The 25,626-nt window shown below is 50.8% G+C and overlaps 1 protein-coding gene across 2 annotated transcripts in view; it reads right to left on the bottom strand.

The window, feature by feature from the left end:
- The window catches only part of Rassf3 (Ras association domain family member 3), a 62,626-nt gene that overhangs the window by 6,366 nt on the left and 30,634 nt on the right, over positions 1–25,626 (bottom strand). Inside the window, exons 1-3 of one of the 2 annotated variants that reach the window (XM_038314522.1) lie at positions 17,798–17,944; positions 2,832–2,939; positions 443–680 (exon numbers count right to left, since the gene is read on the bottom strand). In XM_038314522.1, coding sequence (XP_038170450.1) covers positions 443–680; positions 2,832–2,939; positions 17,798–17,929 — 478 coding nt within the window. In that variant the 5' untranslated portion in view covers positions 17,930–17,944. Of the gene's footprint in view, positions 1–442; positions 681–2,831; positions 2,940–17,797; positions 17,945–25,626 lie in introns of those variants that run through there. The other variant, XM_038314524.1, reaches the window with a different exon arrangement.

The raw sequence follows: 25,626 nt of genomic DNA, 5'->3' as shown, positions 1-25,626 counted from the left end.
TGGCCAGAAGAGGGCACCAGATCTCATTACAGATGGTTGTGTACCACCATGTGGTTGCTGGGAATTGAACTCAGGACCTCTGGAAGAGCAGCCAGTGCTCTTAATTGCTGAACCATCTCTCCAGCCCCCAGAAGTGTTCTTTTGTGTCCTGAAAGGTATTAAAATCATTGCCACCACACGCTCACCAAACCTGTTCCTCTGGGCATGCCAGCAAATCTCCCACACGTGCCTGCTACATGCAGCCCCAAAGCCCCTCAACCACCTGTCAGCTCAGAGATACAGTCAGGAATCATAAAGATCTGCCATGAGAGGGTGGCTTCCAGTCTGTCCCTGGGCTCTGACACAGTCTGACACGGCATCTATCCGCTGCCCTTCTCTTAACGAATACAAGAGACATAAACAGAGCGGACAGACCGCTCTCCCTGGAAGTGTGGCCACACACCTTGGTCTTCCCTGTGACATCGCTTGTAAAGTGCAAACTTGCTGGGGCTCTCCGTCACCAGAAACTTCTTGAGCAAGGCCTCGATCACTTCTCCCACGGTGTTTGTGCTGCTGATGTGAAGGGTGTTCACACACCCTCGGCTACTGGGTGGGAGTCTCCCGGGGTTGGCTGGGGTCTGGGTTGGTTTGCAGAGTTCCATCTGCACCTTAATGAAGCCAGTGTAAATCCCATTTGAGTTCTGAAGAAGGAAGAAAGGTCACCGTGAGTGGTGTAGGCAGGACGGGAGTGCATTAGTGCATCGAAGACAAAGGGAAAGGCCAACAGTTCTTTGCTGCTCTTCTCTCAACTTCCCAGGAGAGTGCAGAAGACCTCAGTGGGGGGATTGATGCAAGGCCTTTGGAAATGCAGTGGAGGAAACACGCTAGCCCTGCAGCTCGCTGGCCCTGCGGTTTGAACCTCTGAAGCCTCGTGTGCTGGGCCAGCACCCATCCGAGAGGAAACAGTCCTGTGCGGCACATGTCTGCCAGACCAGAGCTGCCCGGAAGCCTGAGGGTTATCTCTGCTCAGTGCTGGGCATCCCCCACCGTCCTCAAGAGAAGGTCAGAGCAAGGGCTCTGAGACACCAAAGGCAGCAATGAGAGGACACCAGGCAATCAGGCTGGCTTTACTCCAACTGGTAGTGAGGTCACATACCAGATGACCTCATCCGTGAAACTCTGTTAAAGTCATTAGTGCACTGCATGCGATGCACGCCAGGCACCTTTAAAGCACACCCAAACCACTGGAATTCAGGCATGCTCACTACAAACACGGGGTGGCCACCTCTTTGCTGTCGCAGTAGTTGACGGTCTAGTCTTCACTCCGTAAAAACACATCGCTATCATGTTGATTAAAACAAATCAGTCTTGTTTAATAAAGACTGTGTGGGAGAACTTTAACATCTTCCATTATTTTTCTTTTCTTCAGGATCAATTTACAAATTTCCTTGTTTGTTCTTGTGTGTGTGCTTCTGGCCTCCAAGGGCACCCATGCTCACACAGACACATGTGCACACCGACAAAAAGGAGGTGAGAAGGGAGGGCGGAAGGGAGGTGAGGGAGGGAGGGAGGGAGGGGGGAGGGAGGGAGAGAAGGAGGGAGGAAGGGAGAGAAGGAGGGAGGAAGGAAGGGAGGGGGAAGGGAGGGAGAGAGGAAGGAAAGAAGGGAGAGAAGGAGGGAGGGAGGAAGGAAGGGAGGAAGGAAGGGAGGGGGAAGGGAGGGAGAGAGGAAGGAAAGAAGGGAGAGAAGGAGGGAGGAAGGAAGGAAGGGAGAGAGGGAGGGAGGGACGGAGAAAGGGAGGGAGGGAGGGGGAAGGGAGAGGGAAGGGAGGGAGAGAGGAAGGAAAGAAGGAAGGGAGAGAAGGAGGGAGGAAGGAAGGGAGGAAGGGAGAAGGGAGGGGGAAGGGAGGGAGAGGAAGGAAAGAAGGAAGGAAAGAAGGAGGGAGGAAGGGAGAAGGGGAGAGAGGAAGGAAAGAAGGGAGAGAAGGAGGGAGGAAGGAAGGGAGAAGGGAGGGGGAAGGGAGAGAGGAAGGAAAGAAGGAAAGGAGAGAAGGAGGGAGAGAAGGAGGGAGGAAGGAAGGGAGGAAGGGAGGAAGGGAGAAGGGAGGGGGAAGGGAGGGAGAGAGGAAGGAAAGAAGGAATGGAGGGAGGGAGGGAGGGGGAAGGGGGGGGGGAAGGGAGGGAGAGAGGAAGGAAAGAAGGAAGGAAAGAAGGAAGGGAGAGAAGGAAGGGAGAGAAGGAGGGAGGAAGGAAGGGAGAGAGGGAGGGAGGGACGGAGAAAGGGAGGGAGGGAGGGAGGGACGGAGAAAGGGAGGGACGGAGGGGGAAGGGAGGGGGAAGGGAGGGAGGGCGGAAGGAAAGAAGGAAGGGAGAGAAGGAGGGAGGAAGGAAAGGAGGGAGGGAGGGAGGGAGGGAGGGAGGGAGGGAGGGAGGGAGGGAGGGAGGGAGGGAGGCAGGCTCTCAGTTGGACGAGCGAAGGCTAACTTGGGGTTATCTATCCCAGCTCTCCTGGTCATTCTAAGGCCACAGGAGAGGTGTCTTTCATCACTTTAAGCAGGTCACTCCATCCTTTCAAAGATCTCTGCCAGTTCACAGGCAATGGACGAACAGACTGGGGCCCACAGCTCTGGAAAAACGGCACCCTTGGGTATCCAAGCTACCAGGCCCGGAAGCTCCCCATCCCCAGACAATTCTCCTTTTCCCTGAAGGGGTGTTGGTATTACAGATGTGCCCAACCCCATCTGGCTTTCTCCTGGGTCTTGGGGATCAAACCTGCCAGGCTGTACCCGCCGAGCCATCTCCCTGACCCCACCTGTCTTTCAGTAAGAACCAACTGAACCAGGAAGGACTTACCAAGGTCATCTTCAACTTGTCTGTGACGGCTAAATTGTACTTATGGACTTTCTCTTTGATTTCCTCTTTGCTGAGGTAATTGTGAGTTTCCTTCTCTTTCTCCACATCCTAGAAAAAAACAAAAAACAGATGTGTCATGCACGAACATAGGGGAAAAAAAAGTCAGATGAACCAGGCGTCTTCTACATCCCACAAAAGAGCAGTAGGCTCATTTCCCGAGACACAACACTGCTCTGTTTCACCTCTAACACCCAGGCTCACCCGCCACGTGTGCCCCCACTTCCCACACTGAAATGGAACCAATCCACCAGCAACTGAAAACAGTACTTCATTAAAAAGTATTCTGCAAATCTCTCTCTGGTAAATTTCCCTTCTGCAAAAATATCACTCCACACAATACGAGCCACTGGACACTTCGACTTCAAACAATTGCTTATTTACACGTTTATTTCATTTTCTTCAAGGCGGGGTTTCTCTATGTAGCCCTGGCTGCCCTAGAACCAACAGAGACCTGCCTGCCTCTGCCTCCTGGGGGCACTCCCTACGCCCAGTTTCTAACAATATTTAAAGATGCACATCTAGAACTGTATTGACGTTATGGTCGCTCCAGCTTTCCAGTCAATATTAGCAATAAGCACAGCAGGTAATAAATGCCAAACAACCGGCGCTAGCCATCGACCTGTCAAACCATGCACAACCTCCCTAGGCCAAGGTGCAAGTGACCAGACCCCTCTACCCAGCACCCTGCCTACTTCTCCCCACACCTCTCTCTTCCTATAACCAGAAAGGGGAAAAACTGACCGGTTAAATTCTCTTGTGATCCTTTAGAATTTACTACTAATTTACTGCCTATAAGTAAAAGACCGTACGTCCTACCCAGCTTTATGCCAACTTGACACAGGGCAGAGTCATTTGGGAATAGACGACTTCAGCTGAGAAAACGGCCCAAGACTGAACTGCGGGCAAGCCTGTGAGGCATCTTCCTGACAGGATGATGGATGTGGGTGGGCCCAGCTCAAGGTGGGCGGTGCCACCCGTGGGCTGCTGAGTGAACACTCCTCCAGATTCCTGCACCCTGATTTTCTGGGACAATGGACTACCTGTAACTCTAAGGAGTAAATTCTCTCCTCCCTAAGCTGCCGTTGCTCAGAGTCTCACCCAGCAGTGCAGACCCTAAGACAGCACAGGTGCAATCACGTAAGCTCGGTGCCTACCTGGGTCACACGGAACTCTCCCAGCCACCCAGCAGAGCTGGCATAATTACTCCGGAGCCCGGATGAGACCGAATTTGAGGAAGTGAATTAATTTGGAAGTGAAGAAATTTTGCCGCTGAGGGGAGGCCTGAGCCCAAAGCCCAGCAACTCTCCCCAGCCCAGTGTCTGGCAGCCTGTAAGTGACTCCACGTGGGCACTTTCATTTACCCTCCCCCAAAATGAGCTAGCTAGTCTCTCTGTGGTGTAGAGAAGAAACAGGAGAGGTTTGTAGAGTTAATCAGCCCTTCCAGTGACATCCCCCACTAGTTACCAGAGCAAGCTCTATCTTACTCCGGGTCCTATATGTCATTTCCAATAAACTGGACCGGTCTTCAAGGCTCTGGCGTAGACGAACATTTGAAAATGTGAAGACCGTGTGTATAGTCAGATTCAAGCTCGAGGAGCGGACTGGAATTAAATTTGGATGGTTTACCCTCCAAAAAGAAAGGATGAAGACACCTCTCTTCAGCTGGCCGAAGCTCACCATGCTCACGGCTAGATATTCTCCAGGCAGGCAGCTGTTATGATCCCCGCGTGGCAGCAGCATAAACACATCAGGAATGGCCACTACGGAAAGCCACCCAGAATATAAAAAGGCTCTTGGGCCCTAATGAGGGCGATGGGCATCTCCTGTGACCATTTCCAGTTTCTACACCGGCCTGGCACATCCTCCCAGACTAGAACCCAGACAGCATGGAAAAGAACCAGCACGGATAATATGCCCATCTCTGGCTCCGCGGGCAAGCCGGAAGCCCGCCGGGAACACTGCCAGTGCCAATGTGGTCCCCACCGCACTCCCGGAAGAGTTTTATATTTGTTGTTACTGTGGGTTAAGATTTTCCCAAAGAGGACCGGAGAGATGACTCAGCGGTTAAGAGCACTGACTGCTCTTCCAGAGGACCCAGGTTCAATTCCTGGGACCCACACGGCAGCTCATAGCTGTCTGTAACTCCCGTTCCAGGGGACCCGACGTCCTCATAAGAGACGTGCATGCAGGAAAAACACCAATGTACATAAAATAAAAATAAATTTTTAAAAAGGAAAGAAAAAGATTTTCCAAAAAAAAATTCTAAGGAAATGTAAAATATGTAGTCCAAACTGGGCATGCCTTCCATCCTAGCACCTGGACAGAGGCAGGAGGATCTCTGTGAGTTCCAGGCCAGGCTGGTATGCAGAACAAGTTCCAGGACAGCCAGGGCTGCACAGTGAAACTCCATCTCAAGCAAAACAAACAACAAACAAACAAAAATGTAGCCCCTTCCTCCTTGCCGGTCTTTCCAGTCGACTAGTCTGCCAATGGCCACAGCTGACCAGGGAATGAGGTAGCCTTGCCTACACATTCAACTTGTGGCAACTGCCCAGAGGCCTTCAAAGGACATACAATTATTCCTGAGAAGACAGGGTAAAGGTCATTGCCTCCTCCATAGACACCAAACTCCTTCTGTCCCTTATAAAGAAAAAGGCACGGGATTTGCAGCTAACTTCGGCACCTCTTCCACACAGTACAGACCATCTCCAGGTTATTCCCAATGCTAACACAATGCCAGGACTCCAGAAACAGCTGCCGCTACGTTGTCAACGTAATACTAGTGAGGAAAAAAATTCTGTACAGATTCAGTGACGACTGTAACTGGTTGGCTGAATCCAGAGACAGAGACCATACGGGTTCAGAGGGGCACGTTCTAAAAGGAACTGAACAGCCCGGTGTGGTGGCACATGCCGGAATCCCAGCACTCAGGAAGAGCTAGCCTCGGCTACACAGCGAGAGCCTGTCTTTAAAAAACAGGAAAAAAAAAAAACCCTAAAGAAATAGCTGAGGGGTAGCAAGCACGAGGCTTTGCCTTTGATCCCCAATGCTGCAAATGAGCACCAGGCTAATGGTGTGGGGTGACGAGGGCACAGCATTCCAGAGGGCTCCAGGCTCTGCTATCTGGTCTACCCCAGGGCCTCCTAGGCCTGTCCCATCACTTCCTGCTAGATGCCGAGTCTGTCACATCTGAAGAGCTCCTGACCTAACAGCAACAGGTCCGTAAAGATCTAATCTGATGCTGTTCTCTCTAGTAAGACCAAAGGAGGGACATGGCTCCATCTAAGGCTTAGCGGCCCCAGCTGCAGCGTGTGTGTCCTGGGGGCTTCAGCTGGGTGAGATCCCAAGGGAAAGAAGTGAAGGGGCAAAGAGAAGGCTTGTTAGTCACTTCCCAAGGGCAGCCTCGATGACAAGGGCTAGCCCGCCCCTAGGCCCCCTGGAACCAGGAGCCCAAGGCACTGAGAGGAACATCAAAGGAGCCATGTCCTCAGGAGCACAGAGGAACTCTGAAAGGTTATCTTTACTTCTCAGAGATTAAACCCCAGGGAAAGAGCAGAAAGCACGAAGGGAGTTGGAGTCCATGACCTACCTACAAGACCCCTTCTGGGCCGGGCATATCATTGTTCAAAGATCAACTGGACAGTAAATCCTGGGAAAACAGAGCATTTCAGAGCAGGGTTTTAAAAAAACTGGGGGGAGGGGGCTACTTGTTTTAATCATATAGGCTTGTGTCTGGGGGCGGGGCACGGTCACAGGGACTCAGTGATGCAGGAGCTGTCTCCCTCTTAGGGTGCATGTTATATCTGGAAAGTTCAGGCTGAATGTGCCTGACAAATTCAGCTGCCTCAAGCACGATTGCAGACAGGGGTGGGAAATGACACCGATTTCAGGTAGGGTCCAAACTGGAGAAGGACCCTTACCTTGGCGAGACTTCCAGGTTGTTTAAGCCTTTGAGAGACTCTTGTCTGCCAACCTGGGGAAGAATCCCACCAAATACATGCACAGTCCTACAGGAGGGAGGGAAGGAAATGCAACCCAGGCGGGGCAAAGAGGTGGGAAGGAAAAGGGCAAAGAGGGTTAAGCCGCGGCGTGGCAGGCGTGGCACGGCACAGTCTATAAGCAGGACTCTCACTTCGGGGCAGGACAGGGAAGGGCAGAGGCATCCGCCCGTGAATAATGCATGGTTATTGCTCTTGGCAGCCGGAGAGGGGCTGGTGCCACACCCCAGAGCGGCTGCTGGGCAGGTTACAAGTCATCTCTGTCTGAGGCCACAGGGAGAGGTCTGCCATCCCAACTCTAAGCTCGCCCCTGGCATTTCAGCCAGTGTGCCCGAAGAGCACAATTTAGGTCAACCTCGCTTCCTGGGCGGGGCCTCATTTCCAGACTGTTTTCTCTCACTACCAGTGAGACACACCCACCTCACAGACACAGACAACCTGCACCCAAGGTGTGTCCCCGTAGGCTCATGAGTCAGACTTTCCAAAGATGACCCCTACAGGTCTGACAGAGGATCCGTGAACAGCTTCTGTTTGTCTGGTTAACTCTGAAGCTACACCAAAATTTAAATTACAAAGCCACTGGACAACAAAAGCTCAAACCATAATGAACAAATACGAGTGGCTTCAAAAGGGTAAAAATAGACAGATGCACAATCACTACTTCTGCTTTAGCTTAGCGACAGAATGTGAATTATGGTTTAGACATACTTAGGTCTGAAATCATGGCTCTGCCACACCCTAGCTGTGGGACCAAAGGTAAGTTACTTAACCTCTTTGCGCCCCGGCTTTCTCATCTCTGTGAAATGTGCAAAAACAATACCTACTTCATACAACTGAGAAGGTACAGTGTAAGCCATCACTGGACAATTATTTATTAATGCCCACTGGCGCCAAGCTCTGGGCCAAGCTCACTTCAAGCTTGTGTGTGAGAGGTAGGTTGTGATCGCCACCTCTTCCCGGCCAGCAGCCTGCTCAAGTTTGCCTGGCTCCCTGTGCCCCACCCACACCTGCCTGTTTGACCGTCACTTGGCTTGGCACCATAGGCCTCTAAGATACAAGGTGGCACTAGGGAAAGAGGTCATGGCAGAGCACTTGTGTGAGACACCTGAGGTCTTGGGGAAAAGCTCAGCGGGGAAACTGCTCTCCAGGCAAGCCTGAAGACCCGAGCTCTGATCTAGCGCTGAGAAAGCTGGGCATGGCGACAAACACCTGCAATCCCAGAGCTCCTTTGGTGAGATAGAGACAGAGACAGGTGGGTCCCTGGACATTGCAGGACAGCTAGTTGGGAGTGTGCAGCAGCAATCAACAGAGACCCTGTCTCAAAACCCACTCATGGGAAGCCTCTATCCTCTGCCGCTTTGGGAGTGCTCCAATGCCTACATGCACACACACAAATATTAATTAAACAAAAATTAAAAGAGGAAAGAAGGATAAGACAGCTACAGACCTTCTTCCTGGGGTGCTAGAGGAAGAAAAAACAAAAACAAAAAACTCAGGTTTTCCACGGAGTAAGGAAGGCGGACCACCAGTGTGTGCTGCACCTCCCCTTCCTCGCGGCTCTCAGGCATCACCCTCTGACACCAGATGAGGTCTGGGTCCACCCTGCAGCCTCAGAGGGTAACCTCACCAGGCCGGCAAGCGCTTTCTCTCCACACTAGACTGAAATCATGAATTACTACTTTGTATTTCATCCCGTTTTGAAAGCAGGCTACTGCCCAGTGATGTCTCAAGAGCTTGGGCTACCTAGTGGCACAGAAACACAACAAGTCCAAGACTTCGATCACACACGGACTGAAATACCTAGCGAAGTCCATCCCCAAACAGCACAGTTCCTGGACAGTGGGCTCTGGCTGCCAGTGGGATTCAGGCAGTTACGGCCCTGACTCCTAGAAACACATTCCGGCCAGGCGGGGCTCCAGTATGGAAGCAGAACAAGGCACCGAGGGGAGTGGTAGTCAATTTCAATTGTGAGCTTGGCGGATGGCGGATAAGGAACAGGGAGAGCACTACTCAGACACTGTGCTAGAATGTGCCTGCAGAGGATAGTGGCGGGGAGGACGCCCACCCTGACTCTGGGCAGCACAATCCCATTGAGCCAAGGTCCCGGACTGGGTGACAGGACAGCTAGGCACTGCTCCCCACTTCTCTGTTTCCTGGTGGACACCACAGACCAAGTGACCCTAGCTAGCTGTCATGCCTCCCTTGCCGTGTGAACTTGGTGGGAAATAAGCCCTTCCTCTCCTTTAAGTTCACAGGAGCCAAACTCGAGAAGCCTGCTCTCTGGAGAGGCAGTGTCTGGAGAGCCCCTCCTCCTGCATGCAGTCCTGGAGCGAGCAGGCGAGAGATGAGTTCTCACTGGCAGTGGTGACGCTTGCCTTTTAACCCCAGCACGCGGGAGGCAGAGCAGAGAGAGGCAGGTGGATCTCTGTGAGTTCCAGGCCAGTCTATGCTACATTGAAACCCAGTATTCCCAGCCCCACCCCCCCACCAAAGAAACAAGTTCTCTGGGAGCAGAGCAAGCAGAGGCAGGGCTGACGTGTTTAAAAGTTCTCTTTTCTAGGAGGTGAAAGGTCCCAGACAGGACCCCATGTATCCCAGGCTAGCTGCAGACTTGCTCTGTATGTGGCCGAGGGAATCCTCCTGCCTCCACGTCTAGTGCTGGGGTTACAGGCACGCCTCACGACTCCGAGCTGACTGACCACATGTTGAGCTACATGCTCCGGAACTGGGCTGTCAAGTACGACAAGCAGTAAAGAACCTTGGCGGGAAGTCATTGTTAGGTGTGCGACTTGGAGACCCTGGTATGGGATGAACACAGAAGGGGCTGTCACTCAAAGCTAACATATAAGAAGGGCAGGATGGCCCGGGTCTGTATTTACCTCAGCTGCCCGGCTAACACTCCTCACTAAGACACCGAGGAGGCAGAGCACAAAAGTCTGTCCAAGGATCAACTTTTCAATGCATACTGTAACTATCCAGCAGCCGTGACGTGTTCCAGCCAACCACAAGCCAGGAGCCGCACGGAGCTTTGGAGACTGGCATGAGGAAAAGGGGCCGCCGGGCTTTGAAGGGCTGCAGTGGGCGGTACAGAGCTAAGCAATACAGACATGGCTGCAAACAAAGGGCGAAGCAAGAGCACCAAGAAAATGTGAACGGGACGTGTAAGTGTGAAGACGCGGGAAAACAATGTGGATGGATGTGAACGGACGTGTAAGTGTGAAGACGCGGGAAAACAAGCAGACACAACTGTAAGACTCAGAACAGCAGTTCCTGGGATGCCCGGAGCTGACCTGTGACCCTAAGAGAACAGCTGATGGGGGCTGGAGAGGTGGCTCAGTGGTTAAGAGCACTGGCTGCTCTTCTAGAGGATCCAGGTTCAATTCCCAGCACCTGCAGAACAGCCCACCCCTGTCTGTAACTCCAGGTGCAGGGGATTGACACCCTCACACAGACACACGTGCAGGCAAAATACCAATGCACATAAAATAAAAAGAAATAAATCACTTAATAAAAGTAATAAGAAAGAACACGGCTTCTGTGTTCTCAAGGCCCCCTTGCTGCAAATCCACGGGTGCCATGTTCAGAGATGCGGTGCCTCTCGTGAGTGTGGTCCTGGCATACTGATTTGGACTGGCCCCTCTGGGACTGTATTTCCAGTCCTGTGAGGACTCAGGAGTCGACCCTGCCTGAGTTCAGCTTGTAGGCGGGTAACTCTCCTCTGCACCTGTGCGTTCTCCTGGCCAACCCCCACCTAGATGTCCCTGCAGCGACAGCTGTGCCCCCACTGCCTCAGCTGACAGAGGTGCGGGCCTCTAGCAGTAGCAGAGGGAGCCACGTGACCTTGTGTCTCCTCTCACTCACACCACATCTTCTAAGATGCCCAGTGGCCTTCGGAATGCTATCGGCTCTGGGAAGCCCTACAGACAAAATGTAAAAACACCCAGCCCAGAGAAGACTTAACGCGGTGAACATGCTATGCTGCTCATTTATTGTGACCCGGTGAGTACTGTAAGCAGGGACATATTTTTTGTTCCATAGCCCAGGCTGGCTTCAAACTTGCCACCCTCCGGCCTCAGTCTGAGTGCTGTGGTGACGGCATGTGATGACTGATAGTCCTTGTGTCTATTCTCTGGGGGCTACCATACTCCTGAAACACACCTGTCATTCCTGGTCATTTGAAGCATCCTATGGCTACTGATTAACAGTCAGAATGACACCAGGAGAGAACACTGGTGGCTATTTTAAACTATTCATTAAAAAAATATTGAAATTAAGCAGACTACAAAAACAAAACCACAGCAACTTTCTAAGGGTGGGCGTGTAGCCATCTTCTCTTAAGTGCCGCAGAAGAGAAACAAGAAGAGGTATGCTCCGACCACCAACACAACCCCTGCCTGTCACCACCCTCTCCCAGTGCCACCCTGGCGGTCCCCTGCTCCTCACCTCATGGTCGCCTCCCCCACCCAGGAAGCCATCCTCACCACAGCAGCCCATGGGTGCGGCCTGCGCTGCACCCATACAGGTCCAGCACCCTCGGTACCTTCTAAGGCTTCTAGTGACCCTACTGTGTTTTTAAATCTTTTACTCCTACGACCGTCTTCCGCTAGCTGGGTCCTGAACAGAGGCAGGCCCTGTCCTCCACACGACAGACCTGGTCATGACTCTGGCTGCAAGCCTGCATTTGCAATCTATACTCTCGCGTGTCTTGCCAAGCCGTGTGATGTTCTCAAAATGCTATAAACCCGCAAGCGCATCCAAGGCTTTCATAGTATCAGACGCAATGTTTTACACGCTCCCGCTACACATCTGCAGCACCAAGGAGCAAGAGGCCTTCAAAGCGTGCCCCTTAAGTATGCTGGCACAGCCGAGCTGCGAAAGCAGGTCCCGGCCCAACACGTTAGTAAGATTGACTGCAGTTGTGATACACATTAAAAGGCTTCACTGGGCCTTCCATGACCTCACCCTTTAAAGCCCTGGTTTCCACTCCACCAATACCCTATATGGTTGTGCTTTTAAAACTGGGTCTCGTGCCAATCGTCAAACAGCCACTCGCGCGTTTGTCTGGAGCCAGAAAACAAACTTGGAGGTGGACCTGTGGCTCCAGGAGTGCCCCAGCTGAGGTCCCAACCTCAAAGCGTGCCAGATTACACTCGGCCTTAGAAAGCCCAGTTGAAATGTTTCTAAGGGAGCCAACTAGATGCTTTCCTTCCGGAACGGTGACACAATTCGTGGCAGATTTAACTTTGATCACATTTTGGGTGAACAAATCAAGAGGGGAGAGGCCATGCACACAAACCTGAGCAACTAAGCAAAGGAATGAGTTGGCAGGTGACGTCAGCGCTCGGGCAAAGGCCAGAGGTTTTCATAACATGCCAACTCCAGGCCTCCATCTCCTTGATGACTGGCAGCCCTGAACTATGGTCTCTGTCACCCCCTACATTAGCTAACCCTCTATTTGACCTGCCTGCAACGCTCCCCTAATCAAGTACTACAAAGTAAGTGTGCTGGAGATAGGGAAAATTAACTAAGAAAATGAAGATAAGACCATGCCTGAAGCCAGGAAGGAAGTGAGCCACACAAAGCCATGGCAAATACCTGTTGGCCCAGATTCCGGATTAAGGTTCTCACTGGTGCACTCTGGAGGCCCCTGGAGTCATTCAGTGGCCATACACCACCAGCTAACGGCAATTACTACCAGGACTCAGGAGCCTTCTCAGTGCCCCCCGCCCCCAACGACAGCCCCAGGGAGACTGGAAGCTTTGGTGGGTGGGAGTCTGGAGGTCAGGTCTCATGTTGTCACAGCCTCCATGGAACTTTTGAAACTCTGTGGTTAAAGGGAGGTTCCGGAGAAAGGAATTGAGCAGGCTCACTTGGAGGCCAGCCAGAAAGCAATGCTGTGACCTGGAAGGCAGGTGGGGCCCGGCTGGGAAACACTGAAGGTGGCAGTTGCTCCACCACCAGCAGGACTCTAAAGTCACCAGAGGTGGGCAGACAAAATGTGTGACAACTTTGCCAGGTGACTGATTTAAAGAGAAAACTCCAGGATGGCTTGGATTTACACACGGTGCTGCAGTCTCATTAATATGCTCACCTAAGAATTGTACACCCCAGGTCCACCGCACCAAAAAAGAATGAGTCATGCTGGGAACGAACCCAGGGCCTAGCAGATCCTAAGAAATACTCTTCTGGCGAGCTTGCATCCTGGTACTTTCTTTTACACACAGACAAAAGTCCAAAGAGGCCATAGGGAGGTTTAGGTTAAACTGTTTGTGTATAGCTCTTGTTCCCATGAATTCAGAATATGCCTCCATAGCAGCCTACACGCCTCCCAAGATGGCTCTTTTGATAAGTCAGTTCCTAACCTATAAAAGGCATGCCTCAAGTAGTACATGATTCCTCCTGCTGGGAGCAAAAGACAAAGATGTCCCCTTTTGTGCGCCGTTATCTCAGAAAACGCTGCTGCCCGCAGAACATGGGCCATGGAGTTCACCTGGAAGCCGCTGAGCCCCTGCAGCCCAAGAAATCATCCTCTTCCTCTTGGCCAGAAGGGCCAAAGTACTGTTGAAGAAGGAATATAATCTGAGAGCAAAGAACCAGGAGACTGGCACCTGTGGGGGCTCGGCAGTGTGCGTGCCCAGTCATCCTTCATAGGAATCGTCTTCCTGCCTCCTGCTCTGCGGCAGCTGTGAGGAGAAATGCGAGGGACCCAGAGGCTGGGGTCACACAGGCGACGTTCACAGAAAGACCAAGGAGTGCCAGTGTTGCCCCAAAGGCTCTGGCCTAAGGCAAAAGAGGACTCCTAACACCCAGAAAGAATGAAGGTCATCTCCATTCCACACACAGAAGGAATGGGGGGGGCATCTCCATTCCTCACCCCTATTTTGCTACCCTTCCCTAGTGTGCTGGCTGGCCTACCTCAACCTGACACAACCTGGAGTCATCTGAAAGGGGGGAGCCCCAACTGAGAAAAGGCCTCTGCAAAATCCAGCTATGGGGCATTTCTTACTTAGTGACTGGTGGGGAAGGGCCCAGTCCAGGGGGAGAGATGTCGCTGCTGGGCTGGTGGTCCTGGGTTCTATAAGAAAGCAGGCTGAACAAGTCAATAAGCAGCTCCCCTCCAAGGCTCTGCATCAGCTCCCGCTACCAGGTTCCTGCCCTGTCTGAGTTCCTGTCCTGACTTCCTTTGATCCTCACAATTACCTTCCAGGCACTATCTCAGGCCTTTTACAATCTGATAGAGAGCAGCTGAGCAGCTGAGACCTGCTCGTGATTTTTGGAGCCTGCGTTATTTTGCCAGAGTACTTAATTGAGTGTGTGGTGATCTGAGCGTGTGTTAATGCTATATACTTGGCAACTAGAGAAGTCATACCTGGCCGTGACCAAAGAGCTCATTCAAAGACTAGAGAACCATTTCCAGCATTAAGAAAATGGCGAGAAAGCTGGGAGAAGTGACAGCTGGATCTCTGAGTTCAAGGTCTACAGAGGGACTTCCGGGACAGTCAGGGCTACACAGGGAAACCTGTTTTGAAAAACAAGGAAAAAAATGAAGAAAGGAAGAATGGAGAGAAAGAAGAGAGAAGGAAGGAAGGAAGGAAGGAAGGAAGGAAGGAAGGAAGGAAGGAAGGAAAAGAGAAAATGTCTAGATAATGTCATACCCTAAAAAGCACCATCCAGCTCATGGAAGGGTTTCTAAATGAATGAGAAGACACTCTATCAAGTATTAACTCTGCAAAGCCAGCCAGCCTAGTGGACAGAGTACTTGCCTAGCACGCAGGCAGCCCTGAGTTCCATCCCTCAAGACCCATAAACTGGACGTGGTGGTGCAGCCTTCAATCCCAGCACTCAGGGCACAGCCAGGAGCAGGAGCTCAATGCTATCCTTGGCGACTTGGCAAGTTTCAGACCAGCCTGGGAGACCTAAAGCAGAGTGCCTAAATATGGAAGTATGCCAGAATGTTGAGTGTTTGCCCTTTATGTGGGGAGATCTGGAAAGGAGCCTCTCTCTCTCTCTCTCCCTCCCTCCTCTTTTTCTGTGGAAAAAAGAAACATTAAAAAAAATTACAAACACTTCAAAAACCTACTTCAGAGTCTGGATGACTTAATCGGAGAAGAAAAAGTGAACCATGGGGTTAGTGGGGGACTTTTCATGTATAAAAAATAAATAGCCCTGGAAACAAAAATAATCATAACACAACTGAGCACTTTACCAGTAAAACTGAGTTCACTTTCATGTGCCAACTGCCCCCCAAAAGAAACAGAGGCACTAGCCAGGCAAGGCTGACAGCCAGCTGCATACAGAGACCGCAGGAACGAGGAGCCACAGACAGCAAACAGAGTTCTTAGAGAGACATCACCATGACAGGGAATTAAAAACAGCTTATCAGCTTCTAAACACACATGTGCACACACAGAGAAGTCGGGTAGAGACATGTCGCCATGTCAGTGAAATAACAGCTCCATCAGCCTCTAAACATACACACAAAGATCTCAGGTAGGGAGACGTCAGTCACCCTGTCAGTGAATCAAAACCGCTCCATCAGCTTCTAAACACACACACACACACACAGATCTCAGGTAGAGAGATGTCACCCTGTCAGTGAATTAAAACAGCATCAGCCTCTAAACACACACACAACACACCCACTCTGATGCACTCAAACATTCACACAAAAACACACATTCACACATGCATGCACAAACACACACACACACACACGAGTACTGCCAAAAAATAATAGTTGGCTCCTAAAGTCACACAGCTGAGCAATTTATAAATAAAGGCTGCCCACAGCTGCCCCGAGAATGGGGCTGCCTGTTTGTTTTATTAGTGTTTGTAACTGACACCGTCTTTGCAGGGGCGAGGCTCTTCCACACTGAGGTTTCATTTGCCCTCCTGTTCCATTTCCTCCTGCAGTGGTGTGCACAGGAAGCTCACAGTCCAGGGGAAGCCAGCTCCACCTTGCCTCAGCTCAGGGGGACAGCAGCTGGCCCTCCCCCACCGCCCAGAGGGTCATCCTAAAGGAAGAGGGGAGTGCTAAACCCTGGCTGGGTGAGAGGTATGGATGTACCCGAAGGGCTGTGCGCATGGGCGGGCACCTTCAAAGCTGCCCTTCTCTCCCTGCTAATGACCCAACGGGAAGCCAGCCGCTGCCACCAGAGGTCGGCCAGCAAAGCCGCAAACACAGGATATTCTGCGAGGTATCGCCTGAGCAAGTGTCCCTGAGGACACAGGATGCTTCACTGAGGAAGCTAAGGAAACGCTAGGCCAGGGACGGCACGGAATTTCACTCATCCGGGGCCACACTCCTTCCGCAAGGATGTCAAGGTTCTGTCTTTCTGCCTTTTCAGCAGCAAGTCAATTTCCTCCCCGGGGAACTAGTCCATGGAGTCCGCTAACAGGCAAACACAACTAAGCTTTTCAGAGAAGCACTTCAGAATGTCCTGTAAGTCAGGTATTAGGACGAAAGACATTTGTCCCTCAGGGTCACCCAGGCCCTGTTGTTCAATTCCTGTCTACACAGAAACTCCAGGTGCGACTGAGTTGGTCTAGGGAATACGTAATATACAGAATTCTTTCTCTTTAACACTTGCTTAGGAACACTTTCCTTTCCCTTCCAAATTATCAACGCAGTAACGGCTACGTACCACTCTACTGTGGACAGCCCTCCAATCAGAGCGCTGACCCAGCATCAAGCCGTGGACTGGTGCAGAGAGAAACACACTAGGTGTCACTAGGCGACATCTGCACTGTGGATGCTTTGGAAGTGAGGTGCCAAGCAGAGGTCCAGGCCACTCATGGTACACTGTAACCTACCCACAAATCCCTGCGGGAGGACATCTGTCCCCACTGTAAGCTGATGTCACAGATGAAGACTACAACCGTGAAGCCTGGCTGACTCCAAAACCACGCCCTTCTACCAAGTGGCCTCTAAAAGCCGAGGAAAACAAAACAAAACAACCCGTTGCCAGATAACCACCTGGCACGGGAAAACACTGCCTCACCACGCATGATTGTCATCATCCCCTCCCCCCCCCCGTTGCTGAGCAGGATCGAACCTAGGACCTTGTGCGTGCTCAGCAGGCACTCTACCGCTGAGCTACGTTCCCAGCCACTTGCCCAGAGACAAACTGTGCTCTTCGTATCAACGTCATCTGTTAGCAGATATGAAGATAACCGGGGCTCCATGTGCCTTATTCCTGTCTTCCCAACCAGTTACGGGCACAGGCGGGGACGTGGTACAAAATGTGGTCCTCTTTAAATACCCAGCATTTGGAAAATGGAATTTATAAACAGAAATTCTATTAAAATACAAGTTAGGACCCCACTCCTCAAATGAAATATAAGGACATGGAGAAACAACTGAAACGTGGCGAGCCTAGAAATCGACCAATGAGGGGGCTGGAGAGATGGCTCAGTGGTTAAGAGCATTGCCTGCTCTTCCAAAGGTCCTGAGTTCAATTCCCAGCAACCACATGGTGGCTCACAACCATCTGCAATGAGATCTGGTGCCCTCTTCTGGCCTGCAAGAATACATGTAAGCAGAACACTGTATATGTAATAAACATTTAAAAAAAAAAAAAGAAAAGAAATCGACCAATGAAAACCACTGACCAGGCATGACCACTCAAAAAATTAATGTGTGCTTGAGACTGCACAGATACCATTTTAGAAACAAAAATAAGCCTTAGAAGTAGCCAGTGCAGCTAGGCATGCTGGCACACGCCTTTAATCCCATACAAGCACAAGCAGGAGGGTCTCTGAGTTCAAGGCCAGCCTGGTCTACAAAACGAGTTTCCAGGACAGCCAGGACTGCGCAGAGAAACCCTATCCTGAAAGAGAAAGGGGAAGAGAATAAGAAACCAGTGCACAGTTGAGGCAGACGACAACCCCTGCTCTGAGCAGCCGCACCTGGATTCCTAACCAGGGAAGAGTCCCAACATGAGTAACCCCGCGGGGCCCCGGAGCTTCCAGCTTCTTTCCCTTCCCACCTTCAATTCCTTGATTTTCGTGTGAGAAAGCAAATCTCTGTGCAGACACCATCAACAAATAATATTTTGCTTCCTGCTGCGTAGTTAATGGACCGACTTTGACCCCTGACAAACATCGACTTGGCACAAATCCTTTAGCAAACAGTTAGTTGTCTTAGGTACAGACATACCACAGTGAAGGACGCATGGGTTCAGCCTCAGGGCTCAAGTGGGACAAAGAAGTGGCAGGGAGGGGGTGAGGGCAGCTACTATAGGAAGGACACCAGGAAAGACCCCGTGGGGGAAGGGCACCTCCATAAGTTGCCCTGTGCAGTCATTGGTCGGCTTCTTTATCAAACATGTCACCGGGCACACAGAAACCCAGAGAGGAGCCAGGACAGCTAATGGAGGGTTAACACACAGCCCAAATGGGCTAACTTTAGACAAAGAAAAAATACTTAGCATGCTGCTAGAGGGTGTTTTTAGAGTTTGTTCCAATTAGCCATCACCAAACCCAATAGTTCAAAGTAAAAAGGCAAAGAGAAGAGAGTCTAGAAAGCTACTCCATATCTGTAGTGCTTGGGGTACAAGCCAATGTTAAGGAGGGAGGGAGGAAAAAAAATAAAAAAAAAAAAAGAGGGAGGGAGGGAGGAGGAAGGGAGGGGGGAGGGAGGGGGAGAGGGAGGGAGGGAGGGAAATTAAAGGGGAAAAAATAAACAATCTGCCTGCCTAGCTAGTGCCATCCCATGCCAAACACCAGAACTATTTGCTCTGGGTGGGGTGGGGTCACGCCGGCGGCCCTTTCTCACTGTTTATCTTGAAAAAGCATTGAGTGCTGTAAAACACATATGAGCAGCAGCAATCAATTAAGCAGAACGGTGCCACCTACGAACAGGCTTAAACATTCCCTAACCGGAGCAGGCCTGGGCTTCCCTTACCAACCAAAGCTGAGGCCAAAGCAAATTCCAGAGTTCAGCTTTTGCTCTCTGAAAGACACCAGCCTTGGAGATTTAGGCTGAACTGCCCAGAGTCCGACCAGCCCTGCGGAGACCACTTCATCACCAACCCCAGAGTTATTTCCCAGAGAGCCTGCCCCTCGTCCTCAGCTCCCGCTAGTTGGTGATCCTGAGAGGACATCACTGCCCGTCTTCAAATGGCCAGTGTTGTTCCATGACATATACCAGTCACGTTTCCTTCCCACTATGCCACAGAGGTAAGTGAGTACCCCACGCTATGTAAGGTGCTTTGGGAAGACAGAGACAGCCCCAGCCCACCCTCTTTCTAACAAATTCAAAGAATGAATTAAGCCTCGATACAATGTGAAAAAGTAATCTTGCAGCATATAACTCTATGTAACCATTGCCACATAACTGAAGTAGTAGGGATCCCAAAGGTCTCTTGCCAGGTGGTACCCCACTGGTTCCAGCTTTTGGGGAGACAATGACATTAGCATCAGAAATCCCCAAGGGACACTGGCGTAAATCATCTTCATCTCAGGCCTGTTCAGTGGGCAGGGGATGCCTGGTGACCAAATAGGGACTTCTTCCCAGTAAAACTGAGATTATGAAGTGGATCCCCACTCCTCTGGAAACTAAGAGCAATCAACAGCAAATCAGCCATTTTCCAGGTAAACAAAGCCACTGAGAGGAAAGCAAAGTTAGAAACCTGCACATCTTCAGGAGGCTAGGAATGCGAACACGCCAGTCAGTCAGTATTCTGGGGCCCTTAGGACAAGCAGCTGAGGCTTGACCTTCTACCTCGAAAGCGAATCCTCTCAGAAAGAAAAGCTCCCAAGGCAGTAAGTAACCTACAGGCTGCTGCAAAGGCCTTCCCACTCGGGCTACAGCGACCAAGGAAAAGCAATCGCTCGTTACCGCTTTCGACAGCTCTTGCTCTCTCTAAACCTGGTTTCTTTTTTCTTTCTTTTGTTTTTCAAGACGGTTTCTCTGTGTACTTCTGGCTGTCCTGGAACTCACTCTGTAGACCAAGCTGCCCTCGAACTCACAGAGATCCTCCTGCCTCTGCTGGGATTAAAGGTGTGTGCCCCCTCCCTCATCTCCCTTCTCCCTCCCCCACAACAGTCCTGGCTATCCTGGTATTCGCTATATAGACCAGGCTGGACCCTAATTCACAGAGATCCATATACCTGTTGGTGCTGCCTGGAGCACGGGCATTAAGGGGTGTACCACCGTGTCTGGTTCTAACCCCGGTTTCTTGCGGTTGAAATGAACATAAAATCCTATTCCCTCAGAGGGTCTTGTTAAAAGGAAAAGATAACCCACATGGCCTTCACCACCGACACTTGTCAGTATTTCATAATAATGATAAATTCAAACTCTAACCATAAAAATGTTTATAAACTGGGCAATCTCTGACCAGAGGCTCAAAATACTAAGATACAGCGGGCATGGCAGCAAAGCCCTAGAATGCTAGCACTTGGGGAGGCGGAGGCAGAGGATCAAAGTGAGTTCACGGCCAGCGGGAGCTACACTGCAAGACTTTGTCCCTAGAAGACAACGAAACAAACCAAAACTGAGAGCGAACCGTTTCTAATAAGTGCTAAATCAGGTTCAATTTTAGCGCCCATCCGAGGCTAAGCGCCCTCACACGAGCCCATCTGAATCATCACAAGAATGTCATGAGCTGGGGGCGCGAAGGACTTCAAATATGAGAAATCCATGGCGTTTTCAAGGACAGGGATTCCACCCAGAAGCATGCCGCTCGCTATCTCCTCGGGCCGACAAATGCTGAATCTTGGATTTCTTAAGTGGTGGGGGATAAGTAATATTTTTTTTAATGGAGCCCTGTTAATGAAATGACTTAGTGGCCGCTGTCAAACTTGAGATCGGATTCTACGCAGACAACTGAGACAATAAACAGTGGCACTCAGGGAAGTTCTCAAAGTGCGGTTTTCACACCGCAGAATCCATGTCCCTAAAACTAAAAGGCACCAATCCCACTAAGAAGCGGGGAAGAAAACACAGGCATACACCCCACAGGGTGAGCTCACATCCCTGAAACATTTCTGGACTCTCTAAACCACGAATTCAGTCTCCGAACAAGAGACAGATTGGGGGGGGGGGGGGGGAGTACTAAAGCAGTGGTTCTCAACCTGTGGGTCGCAACCCCCAAAAGACCCTTCCATAGGGGTCACCTAAGGCCACTGGAAAACACAGATATTCACATTACAATTCACAACAGTGGCAAAATTACAGTTATGAAGTATTAACAAAAATAACTGTATGGTTTGGGGTCACCACGAGATGACAAACTGTGTTAAAGGGGTCGCAGCGCTAGGAAGGCTAAGAACCCCTGGTCTGCAGCCTGGGTTCTCCTCCAGCGAGCATGCGCCACATCTCCACTGCATTTCTGACCTGCGTTTCTGACCGGCCTGCCTTCCTCTGTGTACAGAGACCTGAGGACTCTGAGGATGTTTTCTGCCCTTGGCCCATTTCCTAGGTAGGAGCAAGAGTTCTGTCAAAGATCTGTGTTTCCTGCTTCAAAGTCGGTCCTCTTAAATGGCCACGGGGGCAGGGTGGGTGGAGGGAGTGCCAGTGGTCAGGATGGAAGGGCTCAGCAGCTGTGTGTGCTCACGAGTTTGGTACTTGTGTAACGACCACGTCTACCGCTGGACAGCGCCCCCCCCCCCGCTACCCCCCCCCCTTTGCAGCTAAAGCTCTGCATTTTATGACGGGATGTGACAGAGCTGACGGCTACAACGGCAACAATTTATGGACTGCTCCACACTGCCCTAAGCTTCCTCCATCCCAAGACCACACACTCACTTCTCCCTCAAGCCCTGCGCTTTCCTATGGGGCCCTCAGTCCAACCAGGCAAGACCAGGACCCCCTGGCCAGGGACACACGGGAACCCTTATGTCAACACAAGGTCTGGTCCCCATCTGGGACTTAAAGACACATTGCACATGGAAAGAGCATGTGGCGACAGTCATTTAACATTCTTCCCTCAAAACACACGCAGGCACACAGATGCGAAGTTACTGCGTGGAAGCTTTGTTTCTCTTGGTAACACTAATATGGCCGAAATTTTAGCCATTTCTTTTCTGTTTTCTTTATGTGTTGGGAGGGGGGTTCATTTGTCTGGGTGGATGCATATGTGTGTGCATTCGGATTGGTGCTCAGCAGCCAAGAGGTTGATGTTTACAGTCTGCCTCAATTGCCTCTCTATTTTTTGAGGCTGGGCTTCCCAGCGAATCTGGAATTAACTCACCAATTCAGCTAGAATGGCTGGCCAGCAAGTCAGTCCTACTGCCGCCCCGCCCCCAGTGCCTGGGTCACATGTCTGCACATGCAGCAACACTCCTTTTACATGATACTGGGGATTCAAACTCAGGCCTTGAGCACTTTAATAGTTGTCTGGTTGATTGATTGATTTGTTCTCTCCCCACTCCCAAAAGTAAGCGCCAGGAATTGAACCCAGGACTTTGCACATGCTGGGTAAGTGATCTGCCAACTGAGCTGCAACCCTGGCTCTTGCCTTTCTGCTTTCGTGTGCATGGAAAGGGGGGGGGGGGGGGCTTGAACCCAGAGTCTCCTCGCTGTTGGACAAGGACTGTTAGACAAGCACTTCTTTTATGGCCTGTTTTCTTGAGTTGGGATGTTGATGAGTTGGATCCTAACACCCAGAGCGAAGCCAGAAACACTTGGGGCTCATTAAACACCTCTGAAAAAAGATTAACAAAGAGGGGGGCATTGACGCCCATGCAGAGAACTCTGAGAGTCTGCTCACACTAACAGCAGAGAGTCGTATCTAAGGACTCAGTGTTATCACCAACACACAGACAGAGGGAAGTCAACTTGTCCACGCTACCAACTGACTGAGATCAGGATCTGAGTGTAAGGTCTGTGAACAAAGGTTCTCCCTCTACAGGAGTCTTCTGCTCAAGTCCGGGTTTAGAATGCCCTGGGAGCACCCCCCCCCCCAGGAGCACACACTCTGGGAGCACCCCCCAGGAGCACACACTCTGGGAGCATACCCCCCCCAGGAGCACACACTCTGGGAGCACATTCCCTCAGAAGCACACCCCCTCGGATAAGGCACTGCAGCAGGGCACTGTCCTACAGAATTACAAACTGCATGGCTGACAAGCATAATGAAAAGCTGTCTGTGCTTAGGGGAGAGAAGCCAGGAGACCTCAGCTGCAGGTGGACGAGGAAGACAGAGCCTGCTCTCGCCTCCCAGAGGAGTCAGCCGTTTTCAAACTTCATTTCCCCCTCTAACCACCACGTTTCCTCTATTGAGTGTATCTCAGTCACTGGAAGAAAGCAGAGTGCTGAGCTGTGGTGTGCACACCTCTGCACTCGGGAGGCAGAGGCGGGTGGCTCTCTGAGTTAGAGACCAGCCTGGTCTACACAGTGAGCTTCAGGACAGCCCTGGCTACACAGAGAAACACTGTCTCGAAAATACACACACACACACACACACACACACACACACACACGAAATCTCCCTACTCCTAGTAGGTAGAAAGAAACTTCATCACTACCTTGTTAAAACAGGATTTTGGGTCGCCTCCCTCAACTAGGGAGACGACTAGGAATTCCTTATAAAGCACAGTGCTGTGCTTGTCTCTCAGGACACCACGCCGGCTGCCCAGTGCTGGCCAACACATTCCCCAAGCACACCTGAAACAGAGGGCTCTTTAATCTTCCCTTCAGGAGTCCATTATAATGGCTTCCAAACGTAACAGGCTGTGGGCGTGTACCATTTTAGGTCTAATGATTGTCAAACCCCCTTGCTCTATAAATAAATAAATAAATAAATAAATAAATAAATAAATAAATAAATAAATAAATAAATGACATTTGCTTCCAGCACTATCAGGTTCATAATTTGTAGCTTTTGATCTTTCTTTCTAAATTCCTTTCAAATCTTATTATATTCTAAAATGTGGTGACCTCTGCTCTCACCCACACTAAGGTGAAAAAAATGACAGAGAGGCATGAGGTGACCTTTTATTTACATTTTAATACAGACATAAGCATGAGGGTTAAGAGAATACAACAGACGGGGCTGAAAGCATGGGAGTGGGCCTCGGAGCCACAGCACGGAAGGCAGACCCAGACCCAAGTGGAGGCAGGGAGCTCTTGAGGGACTCTCCTGCTCTTGCCTGAGACAGTTTAATACACAGTCCAGCTCCCTGGTGCTGGAACCATAGGTGTGTGCCACCATGACCAGTTAACGGAGTGCTGGCGACAGATCCCAGGGCTTCGTGCATGTTTGGCAAACACTCTACCCATTGAACTACACCCCCGGTCCATGAAGAACTGACCCTCCGTGTCCTCAGAGTGGCCCCAGGACACAGGTGAGCACAGACTGGAGCCAGCTCCTCCAGCTGTGCTTCCATTGGTAAGAGTGTGACCATGGCCAAGTTTCACTTGGGAGGAATCTAATCTTATCAGGAAATTGCTTTGTATCTCAAGTTATTCCAAAAATACCACATTCTCCTCACCTCACTTCACCTCGTTCTCCTCCCTCCAAAAATGTATTTAGCAGATCAAGAGCCAGGTCTTCAGACACACTAATGGGGCCAAGGAATGTCCTTGAAACAAGGATCACCGCCCAGTGGCTTTCACACTTCCCTTCCACTTTTTGTTCTTCAGAAATTGGGTTGGGGGGCTGGAGAGGTGGCTCAGTGGTTAAGAGCGGCGGCTGCTCTTCCAGAGAACCCAGGTTCAATTCCCAGCATCCCCACGTCAGCTCACAACTGTCTGTAACTCTACTTCCAGAGGATCTGACACCTTCACACCAATGTACATAAAATAAAGTTAAATTCATAAAAAATTAAAAGAAAATAAATTTGGCTGGAGCGATGTCTAGGTTGTTAAAGAGAACGTACTGCTCTGGCAGAGGGCCAGAGTTCGGTTCCCAGCACCCATCACTGCCACCTGCATCCACTCCAGGGGACCCTGGTGACTCTGGCCTCCACAGGGACCTTACTCGCGTCCGTGACTGCCCCCCACACACACATGCAAACTCTCCTTTGTTTACATATGGCTGCTGGTTGTATTTTGGTCTGCTTCCAGACCAGCACACCAGTTTCCTAAGGACCTGGGTGTGTCAGAGGTCATTAGATAACTCATGTGGCTCTGGGGCCAACACCAGGTACAAAGGCACTCTGGCACCCACAAGGATCTCTCCTCCAAAAGATTTCTGAGATGTAGTCATGACTTCAAGAGACATTATGTCTTTGACAAGGGCAGGTCTTGTTGGCACCAGGTTTCATCCACATACTGACTTCCCAGAGGATCTCAGGGCAGCCACCTAAACAATGCCACCTATACTTCCACCCGGTGATATTACAATCTTTGAAGTAGATGGGCCCCTCAGACGCCCTCCAGAGTGCACACCTATGCACACTCTTTTAGCCTGCACCAAAGCCATGCCCTTTATTTCTGGAACAAGACAGATGTTCTGAATGTTTGGCAGGAAGGAGGTCAAGAGTGAGACCCCACCAAGCGGTAAGCACTGCAGGTTAGCTTCACCTGTGTGTATGTGTATTGGCACCATGTGTATGTGTATTGGCACCATGTGTGTGCCTGGTGCCCTTGGGAGTCAGAAGAGTACATCAGATCTCCTGGGACTGGAGTTTTTTAAGGTGGTCGTAAGTGACCATGTGGGTGCTGGGACCAGAACCCCAGTCCTCTGCAAGAGTATTAAGCGGTCTTAACTGTTGAGCCAACTCTCCAGCCCCCGAATTATTCTAGAATTATTCTACTGTGACCAAACACACATAAAACTCTGTCCCCG

The sequence above is a fragment of the Arvicola amphibius genome, chromosome 17, assembly GCF_903992535.2.
Source record: "Arvicola amphibius chromosome 17, mArvAmp1.2, whole genome shotgun sequence".
Taxonomy (NCBI): domain Eukaryota; kingdom Metazoa; phylum Chordata; class Mammalia; order Rodentia; family Cricetidae; genus Arvicola; species Arvicola amphibius.
The sequence above is the reverse complement of the archived record's forward strand: the minus strand, read 5'-3'. Positions and strand labels throughout refer to the sequence as shown.